At 41.4% G+C, this 16766-nt stretch overlaps 1 protein-coding gene across 3 annotated transcripts in view; it reads left to right on the plus strand.

The window, feature by feature from the left end:
- The window catches only part of FYB2 (FYN binding protein 2), a 130679-nt gene extending 116716 nt beyond the window's left edge, over positions 1-13963 (plus strand). For all 3 annotated transcript variants that reach the window (XM_045291723.1, XM_045291725.1, XM_045291724.1), the window contains 4 exons: positions 8710-8788; positions 12269-12425; positions 12537-12570; positions 13238-13963. In XM_045291723.1, the coding sequence (XP_045147658.1) occupies positions 8710-8788; positions 12269-12425; positions 12537-12570; positions 13238-13259 (292 nt within the window). In that variant the 3' untranslated portion in view covers positions 13260-13963. The remainder of the gene's footprint in view (positions 1-8709; positions 8789-12268; positions 12426-12536; positions 12571-13237) is intronic.
- The last annotated feature ends 2803 nt before the right edge of the window (positions 13964-16766 follow it).

Consider the following 16766-nt stretch of genomic DNA (forward strand, 5'->3'; position numbering starts at 1 on the left):
CCTCATAACATTCCTGAACCTGCAGGACATCATGCTGAGTGAAATAGGTCAATCTTATAAATCATAAATACTTATGAGACCACTGTTGGAAAAGGTGAGAAAAGGTTTCCATACTAAAAGAAAGATTATTTGATGATAGCCAAGAAAAGGAGGTAAAGGGACAGTAAGTTATTGGCTAGAAGATAAATATATATTAACTTGGGAGAGCAGGAAGTTGGAGGTCAACAAACAAGGAGGGAGACATGGGAAGACACTAGGAGTAGTGCAGGAGTTACAAAGGCAAGGGGCTCCCCAATCCCAACTACCTGGACAGCCCCCCGCTACCCCCAGAATTCACTTCAAAGGACAGCACTGAAGCTGCAGCTCAGGGAGAGGGACATGTCTGAGCAGAGCACACAGGAGCAAATGAAGGGGGAGGAAGAGAGAGTAGAGCACATCCTGGCCCACCAAGCCCCAAGGACAATACTCGTGCTCAGAGCAGCCAGCCCTACTACAAGACACGATGTCCCTCACTGACCCACAGTGCTTCAGGGGACAACACTGGAGACACAAGGCGGGAATTGTGCCCAATCTGACCCTACCACACCAAGGCGAAACACTAAGGGCATGCAACAGAGCAGCAAGGGGAACAGAGTAACGAAGTCCCCAGGGAATACCAAAAATATACTTTGGGGCCAGAGAGTGGCATCAGACTTGATGCCATCAGACTTCATCAGAAAACACTCCTAAGAGTCAACAAAAAGACCTTGAACTATTTACAGGCTTTTCTTTTCTTTTTTTCTTGTTGTTGTTATTTTGTTTTCTTTTCTTTTGTTGCTTTGTCTGTTTTTTTGTGTGCATATTATTATCTCTGCAGGTCTATCTAGATAAGATAGGTGAGATATACAATCTGGAGGAAAAAACAACAGGACTGATGGTTGGGCGGGGGACATAGGTGAGAGAGAGGCAGGGGAAAGGAAGTGGGTATTAACAAACGCAGAGACAAGGGAACAACAAGTGATCTAAAATTGATGGTGAGAAGGGTGTTGGAGGCCTGGTAGGGCTTGATCAAGGGCAATATAACTGATAGGAATTACTGAAACCCAAATGAAGGCTGAGCACGATAGTGGGACCAGAGGACAGTAAAAGGAAATAGAGGAAAGAACTAGTAGGCAAAGGGTACTTATACATGTCTAAACACAGGCATGTACATATGTAAATATATTTATATATGACAATGGGGAAATAGATCTATATGCATATATTTATAGGTTTGGTATTAAGGTAGCAGATGGACATTGGGCCTCTGCTCAAGTACTCCCTCAATACAAGAACACTTTGTTCTATTAACCTGGCATTCCATGATGCTTACCTTCCCGACACAATCACTGAAGACAAAGTCGGTGCATAGCAAATGTGGTGAAGAAAGCTGGTGGTGCCCAGCTATCAAAAGATATAGTGTCTGAGGTCTTAAAGGCTTGAAGATAAACAAGCAGCCATCTAACTGAGAAGCAATAAAGCCCACATGGAAGAAGCACACCAGCATGTGTGATCACGAAGTATCGATAGGATCAGGTATCAGGCATCAAAGAACAAAAAATCATATTTTGAATGAGGGGGAGTGTGGAGTGGAGACCCAAAGGCCATCTATAGGCAACTGGACATCCCCTTACTGAATGGTTGCGAGGAGGACACGAGCAAGTCAGGGTGCAGCATAGCAACGATGAAACATACAACGTTCCTTGAGTTCTTTAATGCTCCCCACCCCCACCCCTACTATCATGATTCCATTTCTACCTTACAAATCTGGCTGGACCAGAGAATGAACACTGGTAGAGATAAGAGCTGCAAACACAGGGAATCCAGGACAGATAAACCTCTCAGGACCATTAATCAGAGTAGCAATACAAGGAAGGCAAGGGAAAGATAGGGGTAGAAAGGGGGAACTGATCACAAGGATCTACATATAATCCCCTCCCGGGGGGGGACAGAAAACAGAAAAGTGGGTGAAGGGAGACATCATTCAGTGTAAGACAAGACAAAATAATAATAATTTATAAATTATCAAGGGTGAGGGATGGAGGGTGGGGAGGGAGGGGAAAAATGAGGAGCTGATACCAAGGGCTCAAGTAGAAAGAAAATATTTTTTAAATGATGATGGCAACAAATGTACAAATGTGCTTGACACAGTGGATGGATGGATGGATTGTGCTAAGAGTTGTATGAGCCCCTAATAAAGTGATTAAAAAACAACAACAAAAAAAGTTAAAGGCAACAAAGACAAGTGTTGCTTTCTACACAATCCTGCAATGGTGGTGATCTATAAGTACATGCAGGGAGAGACACTCAGGCTGAGTGAGTATGTGAGGGATAATGGAAATATACCCACAACTATATGTAGGTTTGCCAAAGGATACTTACATATTCTTGAGCTGCAAATATACTTATGAATGTGTTAAAGCATACAGAGGTCAAGGTTATGAAAACTTCTGACATACTGTATATACTCGAGTGTAAACTGAGTTGTTCAGCACATTTAATGCAGTTTTTGTGGTAAAATTAGGTGCCTCCGCATATATTTGGGTCTGCTTATACTTGAGTATATGCAGGCACCAGACACTTTGAGAGACTGTGTTGCTGGGCCTCTGGGATCAGTACCCTCAGTCCTGGGTTGATTGAGGTTGATTGGGGTGTCATAGTTAAAAAGACAATGTTTTAAATCCTACTTCAGTAAACAGTGGCTGGGATCTTAAAAGCTCATGAGCAGACTTCTGGGGCAAGGTGGCCAACTAAACACACAAATAGGTAGTTTCTTCTACAACCACCAGGAGAGCACTGGCATGAAAGAAAGACCAGGTGAGCTGTGATTTCAGAGAACTTGAAAGCAAAGTAAATCAAAACCTCCACTTCCCAGAAGCTACAGGAGTAAACAGAGAAAGGGGAGCAACAGGCAGATCCATTCGAGGCATCCAACACTATCCCCCTGACTCCCAACTACTCACCTTGCACCATCGGCCCAGCCAACCTGGTGCCCCAGCCTTGGGTGCCCCATACTGAGACAAGGACCCCTGTGACTGTGCTCAGGGGCCAAGGGAAGAAAACACCTGAACACGGCCATTTCTCCTCCCCGCACCTTTTGTCTCTCGTTTGGAAGACCTGCCCCGCACCCCATTTCTGAAACTGTCATTCCCTTCTTTTTTCTTTTAGAATTTCTTTTCCCACCCCACCCCCTCTTTTCACCTTTCCTTTTTTGGTCTTCCTTCTTCCTCCTTTGGTTTTGGGGTTTCTACTATTCCTCTCTGGCAACACCTGACAGAGTCAACTCCCTCCACATGACCCAGCTGCCTCCTCAACCTTAATAACTTCATCACAGTGCTGCAGAGACAGCAGTCATTCTTGCTCCAAATGAAAAAAAAAAAAAAAACACGTCAAAAATAGGCACAAGCCAGTGAGCAACACACAGATCCAAAAGACTTTTTTTTAATGAATAAAAGGCTCTGGAACTACCAGAAAAATAAATCAGAAGAATGATGCACAGGTATTTTCAGTGGATGGAGAAAGAGTTTGCAAGAAAAATGGAAAAACTAGAAATCTTAAAACAAAAACGCTAAATAGAAATTAAGGAGCTGAATAATCAGGTCACAGAATTAGACATCACTTTAAATGAACAGAGTAATAGAATTGAAGAAATGGAAAACTGAATTAATGAATTTGAAGATAAATCTCTCCACACGAGCCTACAAAAGGATCAATCAACAAACAGAGCAAATGAGTCTGAAGAAAACCTAAGAATTTGGGGGAGATCCTATCAAGAGAAACAACTTACATTTCATTGGAATTCCAGAACAGGAATTAACAAGCAAACAAAGAAATAAACAAGCAAACAAAAATCCAGAGAAAATGGTACAAGAAATCCTGGAAGAAAACTTCCCAAACAGCATAAAAGAGGAAAAACAGAACTACCCAGAAAGCTGCGAGAACGCCAAATACAATAGACCTCAAAAGAAAAACAACAGGAAAAAAGCTGATTCTTTGAAAGAATTAACAAAATTGAAAAGTCACTAGTAAACTTAACAAAGGAAAAGAAAGAAGCACGTATTGAGAATTAGAGATGAAAGGGATGGCATCACAACAGATCCACAACACATTGATACAAAAGATAAAATTTGAAAACCTAGATAAAATGGAAACTTCTCTAGAATCATACTATGTACCCAAATTAATATGGTGATATAGAAAACCTCAACAAACCCATAAAAAAATAAAGAAAAATATCAGACCATTAAAAATGTTCCAACAACAACAAAAACAACTCATGGAGAGGTGGTTTCCCTTGAGAATTGTACTAAACATTCAGAGAAAAACTGTACACAATTTGCACAAATTGTACACAGTTCTACACAAATTATTTCAGAATACAGAAAAGGACAGCAAATTCCCTTGTTTCATGAAGCAAGCATAACCGTAAACCCCAAGCCAGGCAAAGACACTATCTAGACAGAAAACCACAAACCAATATCCCTCAGGAATGCAGATGCAAAAATTCTCAACAAAGTTCTGGCCAACAATATATCAAAAGAACAATGCACCGTGATCAAGTGGGGTTCATACCACACACTCAGTCAAATTATAATAATAATTTCAGCATTACAAAAACAACCAAAGCAACCCACTAAATAAACAAAAGATAAGAACTATCTGACCATATCAAGCAAAACAGAAAAGGCATTTGACAATATCCAATATCCATTCTGGTAAAAGTGCCCAACAATATAGGAACAGAAGGGAAATTTCCCAAGACGACAATGGCCATGTTCATGAAACCTATGGCTAAGGTCTTGCTCAGTGGGAAAAGACTGAAAGCATTCCACTTGTGAACAGGAACCAGACAAGATGCCCAGTGTCACCACTCATACTCAACATTGTGCTCAAAGTCCTTGCCAGAGCAACTAGACAACAAGAAATCAAAGGAATACAAATTGGTAAAAAGAAGTCAAACTTTCACTGTTTCTAAGCGATATGATTTGATATGTAGAAAATCCCAACAGCTAGACCACAAAAATTGTTGTAAACAATCCAGTTTCAACAGTGTAGTAGAATACAAGATTAACATACAGAAATCCATTGATTCCTGTATACTAATGAGAGAACTCTGAAAAACAAACCACGAAAACAGTAACCACACAGAAAATGAAACACTTAGGAATAAACCTAAGCAGAGAAACAAAAGCCTTGAACAAAGAAAACTACAGAACACTACTATAAGAAACCCAAGGAGACCTATATAAATGGAAGATATTCCATGCTCATGGATAGGTTTAATATTGTGAAAATGCCAATACTACCAAAAGCAATCTATAAATACAACATAATTTCAATCCAGATCCCAACCTCACTCTTTAAAGAAGTGGGGGGAAAAACCAAAACAAAGGCTTCTCAATTACTGACTTCAAAACTTATTACACAGCCACAGTAGTTAAAACTCCCTGGTACTGGTACAGTGATAAATACATAGACCAATGCAACAGAATATGAAACTCAGAAATAGATCCATCCACCTACAGAACTGATTTTTGACAAAGGGCCCCAAAACATTAAAAGTGATAGACATAGTCGCTTCAACAATGGTGGTGGCAAAATTGGATTTCCATCTGAAGAAGAAAGAGAAAGGAATTACACCTAATCCATTTACAAAAACAAACTCAAGATGAGTCAGAGAAACTCAATATAAATCTCAGAGCTCTAAAAATAATCAGTGAGAAAATGGAGACTAATTTACATGCCCTATTCGAGGGCATACACACACTATCAAATATAACATAGCAAACCCACAAAGTAGATAATAAAATAGATGACTGGGACATACTAAAAGTAAGATACTTATGTGCATTAAAAGACTTCATCAAAAAGGTAAAAAAAAATCCACAGAGTTGGGGGTGGAGGGGATCTTTGACAATGACACAAGAGCAAAGGACTAATCTCTAAAATCTATAGAAAAGAGCAATACCTCAATAAGAAAAAGATGAATAACCCAACTAAGAAGTGGACAAAGGATATGAACAGACAGTTCACCAAAGAAGACATCCAAATGGGTAACAAACATGAAGAAATGCTCATGATCAGTAGCCATCAGAATATGCAAATCAAAGTAATGATGAGATACCATCTTACACCAACATTTAGAGCCAAGTTTTTTGTTCGTTTGTTTTTTAAGCAAAAATAGAAAATAAAAAATTATCATACACTACTGTACTATAAACATGTACAACTGTGGAAAGCAATATGGCGCTAACTCAACCAACTGGGAATGGTAATTTCATATGATCCTGCAATCCCTCTGCTGGGTATATATATCCTCAAGAAGTAAGAGGTTATAACATGAATAGGCATATGCACACCTATGTTCATGACAGCACTGTTCACAATAGCAAGAAGATGGAAACACCTACGTGCCCATCAGTAGAAGAATGGATAAAGAAACTGGTTCCTACACATCCTAGAATACTATGCATCACTGAAAAACTATGGCGATACCACAAAGCCCCTCATGGTGTGGATGACCTGAAGAGCATTATGCTGAGTGAAACTGGACAATCATAAAGGACAATACTGTATGAAATCACTGTCATAAGGGGGGGGGGGGGGTTTCTTCCAAGATAAAGCCCTCATGCCAAAGTTTGCCAAAGTGAGGAGGGAGGATAAAGCAATAGACCACACAGGTGACTGGTGGTAACTTGGGTGATGTGGAAGATGGTGGTCTACATGAGGGAGACCTCAAACAGTGGGGTAAAGATAAACTATTGGGGGAAGGTGCTGATCAGTGATTTAAACTGTTGAACACAAAGTCGATGATCTGAAATGTAAATCCCCAACTAATTTACAGTAAAATAAATGTGTTAAGTAATAATAAAGCTCATGTGCGGCCATCTAAGATGCCCTTAGTGGTTTCTCCCTGTCCTAAAGAAGCGCGATGAAATTCGAAAGACCTGTGAAACAATTAGTCAAGCATTAGTTTGCCTGAGATCTGAAGAACTAGATGGTACCTGGCTCCCATTACTAACCTCTCTGAAAGGGATAATGTGAGAAGGTACTGGATAGAGTGGGAGACAAAATGTGGAGCAAAATTCAAAATCATACAATAACAACCAAAAAGAGGAACAGGCTTGCTTGTTGTATAGGGAGTGGAGGGACCCCTGATAAACTATTGCTCTTCGTCACCCTTCAGGTCTGGGAATGAACCCTTTGCCTAGATTCTCACCAAACAATAGAAACAATATAAAGGGGACAGTCACACTAGGGAGGTAGGCACATCTTAGAATGATCGACCTTAGGAGTGCAAAGAAGCAACATTTACCCAAAAGCCAAGTTCGGGAGGGTTGGGAAAGGAGGAGGAATGGGAACAGAAACACGGGGCGAGCGGGGTACGTGGTGTTACATGATGGCAGCTGCAGTCAATGAAAGGAAACACAATGTGTATGGATCGGTGGATGACACATCAATCTTCACACAATTCACAACACACACACACACACACACACACACACACACACACGGCTTCTTAACATTTTGATGATGATCATTCTTTCCAGAGAACAATTTTCTTGTGCTGATTTCTTATTCCTTAAAAAAAATCCTTTTACTTCAAAATGGAGAAAACTTGAATATGCAGTAAATTTGAAAACACAATATTGAGGCTATCGCTATTTCAATAGATGGACAATCAGTCTTTATGTTGCTTGTTTCGTATTACATGGTTTCCACCGTGAGTTATTCAACCAATGGGGAAGGAACACTTTCCATATTAGTGTCTTTCACTTTGCTCTCCTTTCATTAATCAAAGATGATGACAAGTTTTGAGAGAAGTTAGGGATGAGTATCCCAGGCAGGGTGACATTTATTTTCCTCTGTCTACAATTGAGCTGCTAAAAAGGAGCACCTAACCCCATGTGACCAGCCAAACCACCCAACTCATTGCCACTGAGTTAATTCTGACTTAAAGTGACCCTCTGTCGAGTTTTAGAGGCTTTGAAAGTCTTAACCAGTGCAGAAAGCCTCATCTTTTTCCTTTAGAGCTGCTTGGAGGTTTGAACCACTAACCACATGGTTAGCAGCCCAACACTTAGCCTCCAGCATCACAGAGCTCCCTCTGTGATCAACAGGGAAAAGGAAAGGGAAGAGTAAGAGCAGAATCATCGGGTGGAGTTAACCTATTTTTATGTGCCGAAATTCTTGCACATGCCTTAACGGCGTCTTCTTTATTTTCTTAATCCTGCCCTCGCAAATTACTCCGCAACAGCTCTCTGATGCGGCTGCATATATTCGTGATTCCCCAACTAATTGAAGAAGTCACAAAATGTCAGCCCCCTTCCCTGCACGTGTGGATTTCTGTTAAATCATTGGTTTAATACATTTCCTTAAATCTCTTGGTTTGTTGTTCTTCTCTTAAACAGTGTAATTGTTATTGTGAGTCTGATCCATAGACATTTTTTATTTAATTGACTGCTCTTAAAGTAGTCTGTTATTATCTTGCAATAAAAATATTTTTATTTGTATGGGGGAAGTAAGTATTATTACTTACCCCTTTTAATTATTTTGGTAATCTCTGCTCTCATGGATATGAATATGAATAATTTTACCTGAATTTGTCCTGAGATGTAGGCTTGGAAACTGATAATTTTAATAAAGTACATTTTACCTCATCTGCATATTTCTCATTAATTTATCTCCTAGACACTTCTTCAGAATAAAGAAGTCAAACTTAGAAAAGAAAATGGCAAAAGAAGAAAAACTTTTTAGAGAAAGATTTGAGGTATGTCCATATCTGACAGTTTAAAATAAAGCCATATTAACAACTATTCTTCAAGATTCTGTAAATTGCCGTGACTCTACTGCTGTAAGCTAAAGACATGATCTTTGAATATAGAATTGATTTTTTTATTTTTCCCCCACATAGATTTGTGTTACCATGATTTTGTATATGCTATTCCTCCTGCCCAGAAAAATTCCTATCTTGTTTTTTAAGACTATTCAAACAGAGACCTAGTTCCCCCAGGAAAAGTTATTCTCTTAGCACATTTGTATGTTCATCATGCATATACCTTGTAGAGCATGAATCGTTTGCAGTATCAGTGTATGTGGACCCTCCAAGCTCTTGGATCCCTTTTGAAGTGGAGATCCTATGCCATTTTAGTCTTCCACCTCCCCCACCCCCAAGACAAACTGGACATGCAGTAGACCTTGGTGAATTAACGAAGGGCAAAATAAAGAAAAGAAGAATCAGAGAAAGTAGCATGCTCCGAAGGTCCTTGAGTTTTCACTCTGTCACTTAAAGTCCACTTCTCCCTTATGGCTGATCTCAAATGACCCTCCCTTTGGAGATGCTGGGCCCGAATCTCCATAACCGAAGAGGAGCTTTGCAGATGGAGAAAAGTTAGCAAGGACACACCAGACATGGAAACAACCCATGTAGACACTAAAAATACGAACAGCTCGACAGAGATGGAGGTGGAGATCCATTCAAGAGACAGAATATGAGCAATTTGTTGACAAAGCATAAAGTTCAAGGTAAAGGATCCCACCCCAAACCCACTGTCATTGAGTCAATTCCAATTCATAGGAACCCTATAGGACAGGGCCAAATGGTTTCTTCTGAAACTGCAAATCCTTATGTGAACAGGCCACCTCACCTTTCTCTTGTGGAGCAGCTGATGGGTTTGAACCATTGACCTTGCAGTTTTACTCACTACATTCCAAACCCAAGCCAAACTGACTGCCATTGAGTCCATGCTGGCTCATAGCGGCGACCCTATCTATAGGATGGAGTGGAACTGCTCCTGGGAGTTCCCAAGACTGTAACTCTTTACAGGGGTAGAAAGCCTCCTCTTTCGCCTGAGAAGCAGCTGGTGGTTTAGAGCCATTGACCTGTGGTTAGTAACTCACTGGGTAACCACTATGCTACCAGGGCCTCATGAGCATTGAGTATTTTTGAAATATGGTGAAAATTACCAACATGGGGCACAGAAACACAAAGCGAGCATATGCTGTTGGGAAAGCACGTGTCAATACTCTTGCTTAATGCCGGGTTGCCACAAACCTTCACCTTGTAAAACACACAAGATCTGCAAAGCACAAAAAGGGAAGCAACATAAAATGAGGTATTTCTGGTTGAGCATTGGGTCGCTAACCTAAAAGTCAGCAGTTTGAACCCACCAGCCACTCCTTGAGAGAGAGATGAGGCTTTCTACCCCCATAAGGCATTGCAGTCTCAGAAACCCACAGCTACCCGAGTGAGAAGTCACTCGACGGCAGTGAGTTGGCTGGTTTTGTTTTGCACTCTTATCAAAGAGTCAGGACATAAAATGAGCTCCTGCAAACCACGCTTTTTTTCTTATAGCTGAAAAAGTATAATATAGCAATTACTGCTTGAAAAGACTCCTACAGACATCTGATGGTTCTCTCCCTACTGTTTTTATAACAAATTCCATTCCCCATAATGTATGATTCCACTTGTCCATATTTTTTGTGGTGGGATTCTTTATGCTACTTTAAAAAATAATGCCATTTTGGTACTTTTTATTTAGCTCCAATAACAAAAGCAATCTTAGGTACCGCCTTAGTACCAGGCATTGAGGATTCAGAATAAATGGCTGACTTTCCATTTATGCTGCTTCCATGAGCATTGATTGTGGATCTGATTGTGGATCCAAGCAAGACGAAATCTTTGACAACTTCAGACTTTTCTCTGTTTATCATGATGTGACCTATTGGCCCAGTTGTGAGGATTTTGGTCTTCTTCACATTGAGTTGTCATCCACACTGAAGACTGCAATCCTTGATCCTCATCAGCAAGGGCTTCAAGTCCTCTCACCTCCAGTAAGTAAGGTTGTATCATCTGCATATCAAATGCTGTTAATAAGCCTCCCTCCAATCCTGAGCCACGTTCTTCTTCATAGAATCCAGCTTCTCTGGTGATTTGATCAGCATACAGATTGAACAAGTCTGGTGAGAGGATACAACCCTGGCACATACACAAGCCTACCAGAGAGGCAGGGCACAATGGCAGTGTCATCTGGGTATGGTGTGCATGAGAGAGTAGGAAGGCACTATACAGGCACAAGAGGTGTTGTTTCTCCTTGTCAGTTTGGTGGTAACTTGACTGTTGTAACGGTTAGTATAATAGCCCTGTCTTCCACCAAGATGCATTGCACTACATTACATAATGGGTGTGAAAATATTTTTTTTCCAGTTTTTGTTGTTTTATTCTTTCTTGCAGTCAACAATTTTTTTAATCATTTTATTAGGGACTCATACAACTCTTATCACAATCCATACCCACATCAATTGTGTAAAGCGCATTTGTACATTCATTGCCCTCATTCTCAAAACATTCCCTCTCCACTTAAACCCCTGGCATTAGGTCCTCATTTCCCCCCTCCCTCCCCACTCCCTCCTCCCTCATGAGCCCTTGATAGTTTATAAATTGTTATTTTGTCATATCTTGCCCTGTCCGACATCTCCCTTCACCCACTTGTGAAAATATTTTTAAAGGATAATCATACCAATGAATAATCTTGCATGATAGTCATACCATGTAAGCTGGTGGCATTGTACTATTATGCAATTAACTTCCTTTCCTTTCACCACACACCTTGCTATTGTTTCCTATTCCTGTAGACCAGCAGTTCTCAACCTGTGGATCATGACCCCTTTGGGGGTCGAACGAGCCTTTCACAGGAGTCACCTAAGACCATTGGAAAACACGTATATCTGATGGTCTTAGGAACCCCGACACTGCGCCTCTATCTGTCTCCAGGTGGATCCACCCACATGCAGATACGCCCACACACGAATACCCGGTGTGAAAACTGTTACCCATGCTACACCATGCTTCAAGACAGAAGTTCATGTATTTGTCATTAGAAATAAATATTTCACAATATATAATTACATGTTGTTTCATGATTACTCACTGTGATTTAATTATGTCCAATTTGTAACAATGACAATGCATCCTGCATATCAGATATTTACATTATAATTGATAACAGCGAAATTACAGTTATGAAGTAGCAATGAAAATAATTTTATGGTTGGGGTCACCACATGAGGAACTGCATTAAAGGGTTCACGGCATTAGGAAGGTTGAGAACCACTGCTGTAGATGCTATTTAATCAATCCATATTTTGAGTTTATTTTTGAAGTTATTTTATTATGTCCTCCACTCATGTTGTCATAATGGAGAATAATAGACCATGCAAGCGTGGCCTGATGAGTCATTTCTCATTTCAGTATGACAAAGAGATCAGTGTCATCAATACAGCAGTGGCATGTTCTCATAATTCAAGAAAGGGCACCTTTGATTTGCCAATAACCCCTGGAGAAAAACTGGATGTCATTGATCTAACTGAACAGAATCTAGTGATATGTCGCAACGCTGAAGGCAAATGTAAGTTTATTGTCCTATCTCCTGTAACATATTAATCACTGCTAAGAAAAAGAAAAGAAAGAATTCTCTCTGTAGCTTTCAGATTAGTAATAGTAACTTTTGTTTCCACAGATGGATATGTGCTCATTGAACATCTAGATTTCAAGTAAGTGGTTTGAACTCGGACTTCAAATCATGGGCGCTCCAGATTTGATATGTAGTTGCATCCGTCTCAGGGGAGGACTGGTGAATGTATTGAAACACAGGGAGAGTTGGGAACATTCATCTACAGGGAATGAATCCTGGTGGTGCAGCTGTTGAGCAATTCCCACGAATGGAGGGTTCTGCTGTTCGAGTCCATCCAGAGGCTGGGAGGAAAAGATGCAGCACTCAGCTCCCAGAATGATTTGTTGTTGTTGTTGTTGTTGGCTGCGCTGGGGTTGGGTATGACTCATGCAGGAGACAGGACCTCTGTGGGAGAAGATCCCATGGAGTCTCTGCATGGTTGGAAGTGCAGCATGGTGGTCAGCAGCCCAGCATTTCACCATTGCAGCCCCGGGGTTCCTTAGAAAGCCCTGTGGGCAATTCTACTCTGCCACTTAGGGTCACTGTGAGGCCCAGTCAACTCCAGGGCGCCTCACAATAACGATCTGGAAAACTTGAGGGGGGTTTCCTATGTCTCCTGAGTGTGTCAGCTGACTTTTCTAGAGCATATTTATAAACATTTTGAACACGCACCAAAAATGTTAAATTGGCTGAGAAATTCTCTAGGACCTCCTATGTGATTCCATTCACTTGTTCCAAAATGCACATGTATGTGTCTTTGTTCTCAGGCATCAAGGTTGGTCACCTTAGCAAGAGCGACAGCAACTGGTATGGGCTGCCCCCTGTGAGACCTCGTTCTGAGACCTCGTTCCTGCCTCAGTTTACAAGCCAAATGAGACGGTGGAACCTGTGGAAGTGCACTTGGGATTAAGACGAGACCAAGGAAAACAAAGCCTTTCTGTTTAGATGTTGGTTTTACTCCTAAAAGGGCTATCTTTCATTGTCTGTTTCCGTGTCTAGTTCACCGTCCAGGAGAATGAGAAGCAATGTGTGTGATCATTTGAGCACCTGCTTAATGAGCCGTAGCCAGAGTTAGAAACAGGGCCGTATGGCTTCTAGGCAGTTGTACAGATGGTTAGTGGGTTTCTAATATTAGTATACTATTGTTTGGATTTTTCTCTAGAAATGTGCATGTAAATTGTGTAATTTAACTCTGTATCATAAAAAAATAAGCGGTATAATCACAGACTCCTAAATATGCAAATTTAAGGTATAATCTTAAAATACTATGGCTCAGTCTTTTAAAGTATAATGAATATCTGCTTTATCACAAATATATAATAGGGGGAAATACTGCTCAACTTTGCCTTCTTTGGCAATAGTTTGCTGAAAGTAATCTATTCCTACGTCTATCCAGTATCATTTTAACAAGGACCTGACTATAATAAATATGCTAAGTAGCCTATATGCTATGTCACTTTCAAACCTCCTGTTGCTCAAAAGCAGGAAAATGGTCCTTATTTTCCTATACATAAACACCTAAATATTCAAATCGAATTTGTGCATATTTTGACTTATATGGAAGGTTAAAAAAAAACCTAAGCTATAAATAACATTCAATTGAATTTTATTCAATTGATTCCATTTTTCAAAACTACACAATGCATGACATACATATTCAATTGTTGTTTAAAACTTCCGGAGCCTTCTTCAGCACTGAAAAAACGGAAGACTGGCTCAGCTCTTGAAAATAACAGGGATTCTGGGCTGCGAGGATGTGGTGGGATCTGCTGCTGCAACAGCAGCCTTTGTGCTTGAGACTAAGCTTCTAGGTGTTTATCTTTTTCGGGGTCCAAATGGCACTTACCAATAAAGGCATAGCTGGGAGCCAATGGAATTTACAAAGTTCAGGGTTCAAAGAGGGTGTCAGGTAAAGGGATGATGACAAGGAATATAATTGTAATAAGGTATGGATGGGTGTCTAGTTGCTTCAGCAAGCTTTTATTGAGGTGACACTGAACGTGGGCAAGACCCAGAGACAGAAAATCCATGCTGTGTATTTTGACAAGGAAAAAGTTCAGCGTGGGTGCAGCGAGAAGCTGACATTGCTGTTCGGAATGGCGTTAAGATGGGGCTAGAGCGTGACCAAGTTCACACACTCTATGAAGGAACTGGACTTTTTCATGCAGGGATTAGTTACTGGATTTCAAGCAGAAGGGCAATGCCGGATGTTTGCAGCAATGTGGAGGGTAGATGCCAGTGAGGAGAGAGTTGTGTTGCAGTATTCTAGGCAAACGGGTTGGAGGCTTTAATATCACACCAAGCCCACTGCCACTGAGTCAATGTTCACTCATAGCCACTGTATAGGCTAGAGCTCAACTGCTCTTTCAAGTTCCAAGGCTGTCATGTTTATGGGAGCAGATAGCCTCGACTTTCTCCTGTTCCTTTGCAAGAGTACAATTTGACACTTACACTGCAGGGACCCAATCGAGGTGCACAGAGAGATCAGGAAACAGAAGGGCCTGGCAACTGGCGGCTATCGAATGGAGAAAGACAGCCTTGGGAACCATTCCTTTGTGGTGGTGAGCTCCAGGCTAGCATCAATGATTGGGGACACAGAAACAATAGGGGGAAATAGCAAATTTTGTTTTGATCATACTGAGACTGAAGAAGCACCTGTTCCTAAGATTTTTTTTTTTAAGAAAAAGGTCATTTTGAGTTGGGGCTAGGCTTTGAGTTTTGAGGGTGCTAATCCCACCCTTTCTCTACTTCATTCTGAACCAACTCCCATCCATTGTACTGCTGGTCAAGCAGGGTGAGAAACGCTGCTTCTCTCAGAACCTCACTGCCATTGAGCCAATCCTGATCCAATTCTGTCTCCCCCAGGACAAGGCAGAACTGCCCCTGTGGGTTTCCAAGACCAACTCGAGTGAAGCAGAAAGCCTTATCTTTGTCCTGTGGAGCTGCTGGTGGTTTTGAACCGCTGACCTTGTAGTGATTAGCCCAGAGCATAATCACTATGCCACTAGAGCTCAAAACTCTACTTGGGTTCCCTGAATAAACACATCACTCAAGGGTACCAGGCCAACAGTAGCCCTTTCCCAAAGTCGCTAGCAAGACCTGTTATTGTGGACATTGCAGAAGATGAGAGTGCCTATGGCCTGTAAGGGGGGGTGGGGGTGGGGCTGGGGGGGGGGCGGGCACACATAATACACATATTACTATGCAGAAAAGAGACGTGTCCTGAAATGTATGAAACTAGGAGGTTTCAAAACATTTGTGGAAATACAGAAGTAAAAGTGCATGGGATTTTTAAATGAATATTTTGAAGTGTTCTAAAAATCCTTAAGATGCTGTACTCCGTGTGTGTTGTTTTAGTGCCCTGCCTTAACAGAAGCTGGAGGATGTTGAAAATAAAAGTGCTGTTGAAATTCGAGTCTTTATTTGCAAGGATCAATGTGGGGGGTGTGATCATCTATTTGGCATAAACCAAGCAAAATGTTCAGCTTTTAATAACTGATGAAATGTTTTCAAAGTGCACTCCATCTGGTCTAATATAAATTACTACCTACTTTTACTGCCCCAGGCCATGGTATTTGCATTCACTTCATATGCATGAGAAAGTTGGGCGCTGAAGACTGAAGAAGAACTGAAACATTTGAGTTATGGTGTCGGCATGAATGAACCGAAGGACAAACACAGCTGTCTTGGAAGAAGGGTACCAGAGGGCTCCTTCGAAGCAAGGATGGCAAGGCTTTGTCTTACATGCGTTGGACATGTTGTCATGAGGGACCATTCCTGGAGAAGGACACCGTGTTGGTGAAGTGGAGGGGCAGTGAAAACGAGGAAGGGCCTCAGCGAGGTGGACTGACAGTGGCAGTGACAATGGGCTCCCGCAGGGGAACACTTGTGAGGATGAGGCCGGGCCGGGCAGTGTTTCCTTGCTGTGCACAGCAGTTCCTATTTTCTGATGAAAAGGTATAACCTTTGAGGACAAATCATTACAGGTAAGCCTGGGAGCGCTGGAGCTCACCAGGACTACCTCTTTCCCATGGGGGCTTGCAAGTTGTCTGCCTTTGATAGTCTATCACTTGCTTGAGTGGAAAATCTTTTCTCTTTCTGTCTCTGACAGGTGCTTCCCTGACACGGGTTCTGGCTCTCAAGGGCTTCTTTCTAGCCTCCCTGTATACGGTTACATTCCTATGGAACAGCGCCTTCATGCCTGAGATCCCACCAGGTCCACTAAGTTTCACACATCACTGATGGCAAGACTTCTTCACGCAAACACCACGACCTGCACTTCAGTGATGCCCAAAC

The sequence above is a fragment of the Echinops telfairi genome, unplaced genomic scaffold (assembly GCF_000313985.2).
Source record: "Echinops telfairi isolate 266 unplaced genomic scaffold, ASM31398v2 ScPeMD7_443;HRSCAF=831, whole genome shotgun sequence".
Taxonomy (NCBI): Eukaryota; Metazoa; Chordata; class Mammalia; order Afrosoricida; family Tenrecidae; genus Echinops; species Echinops telfairi.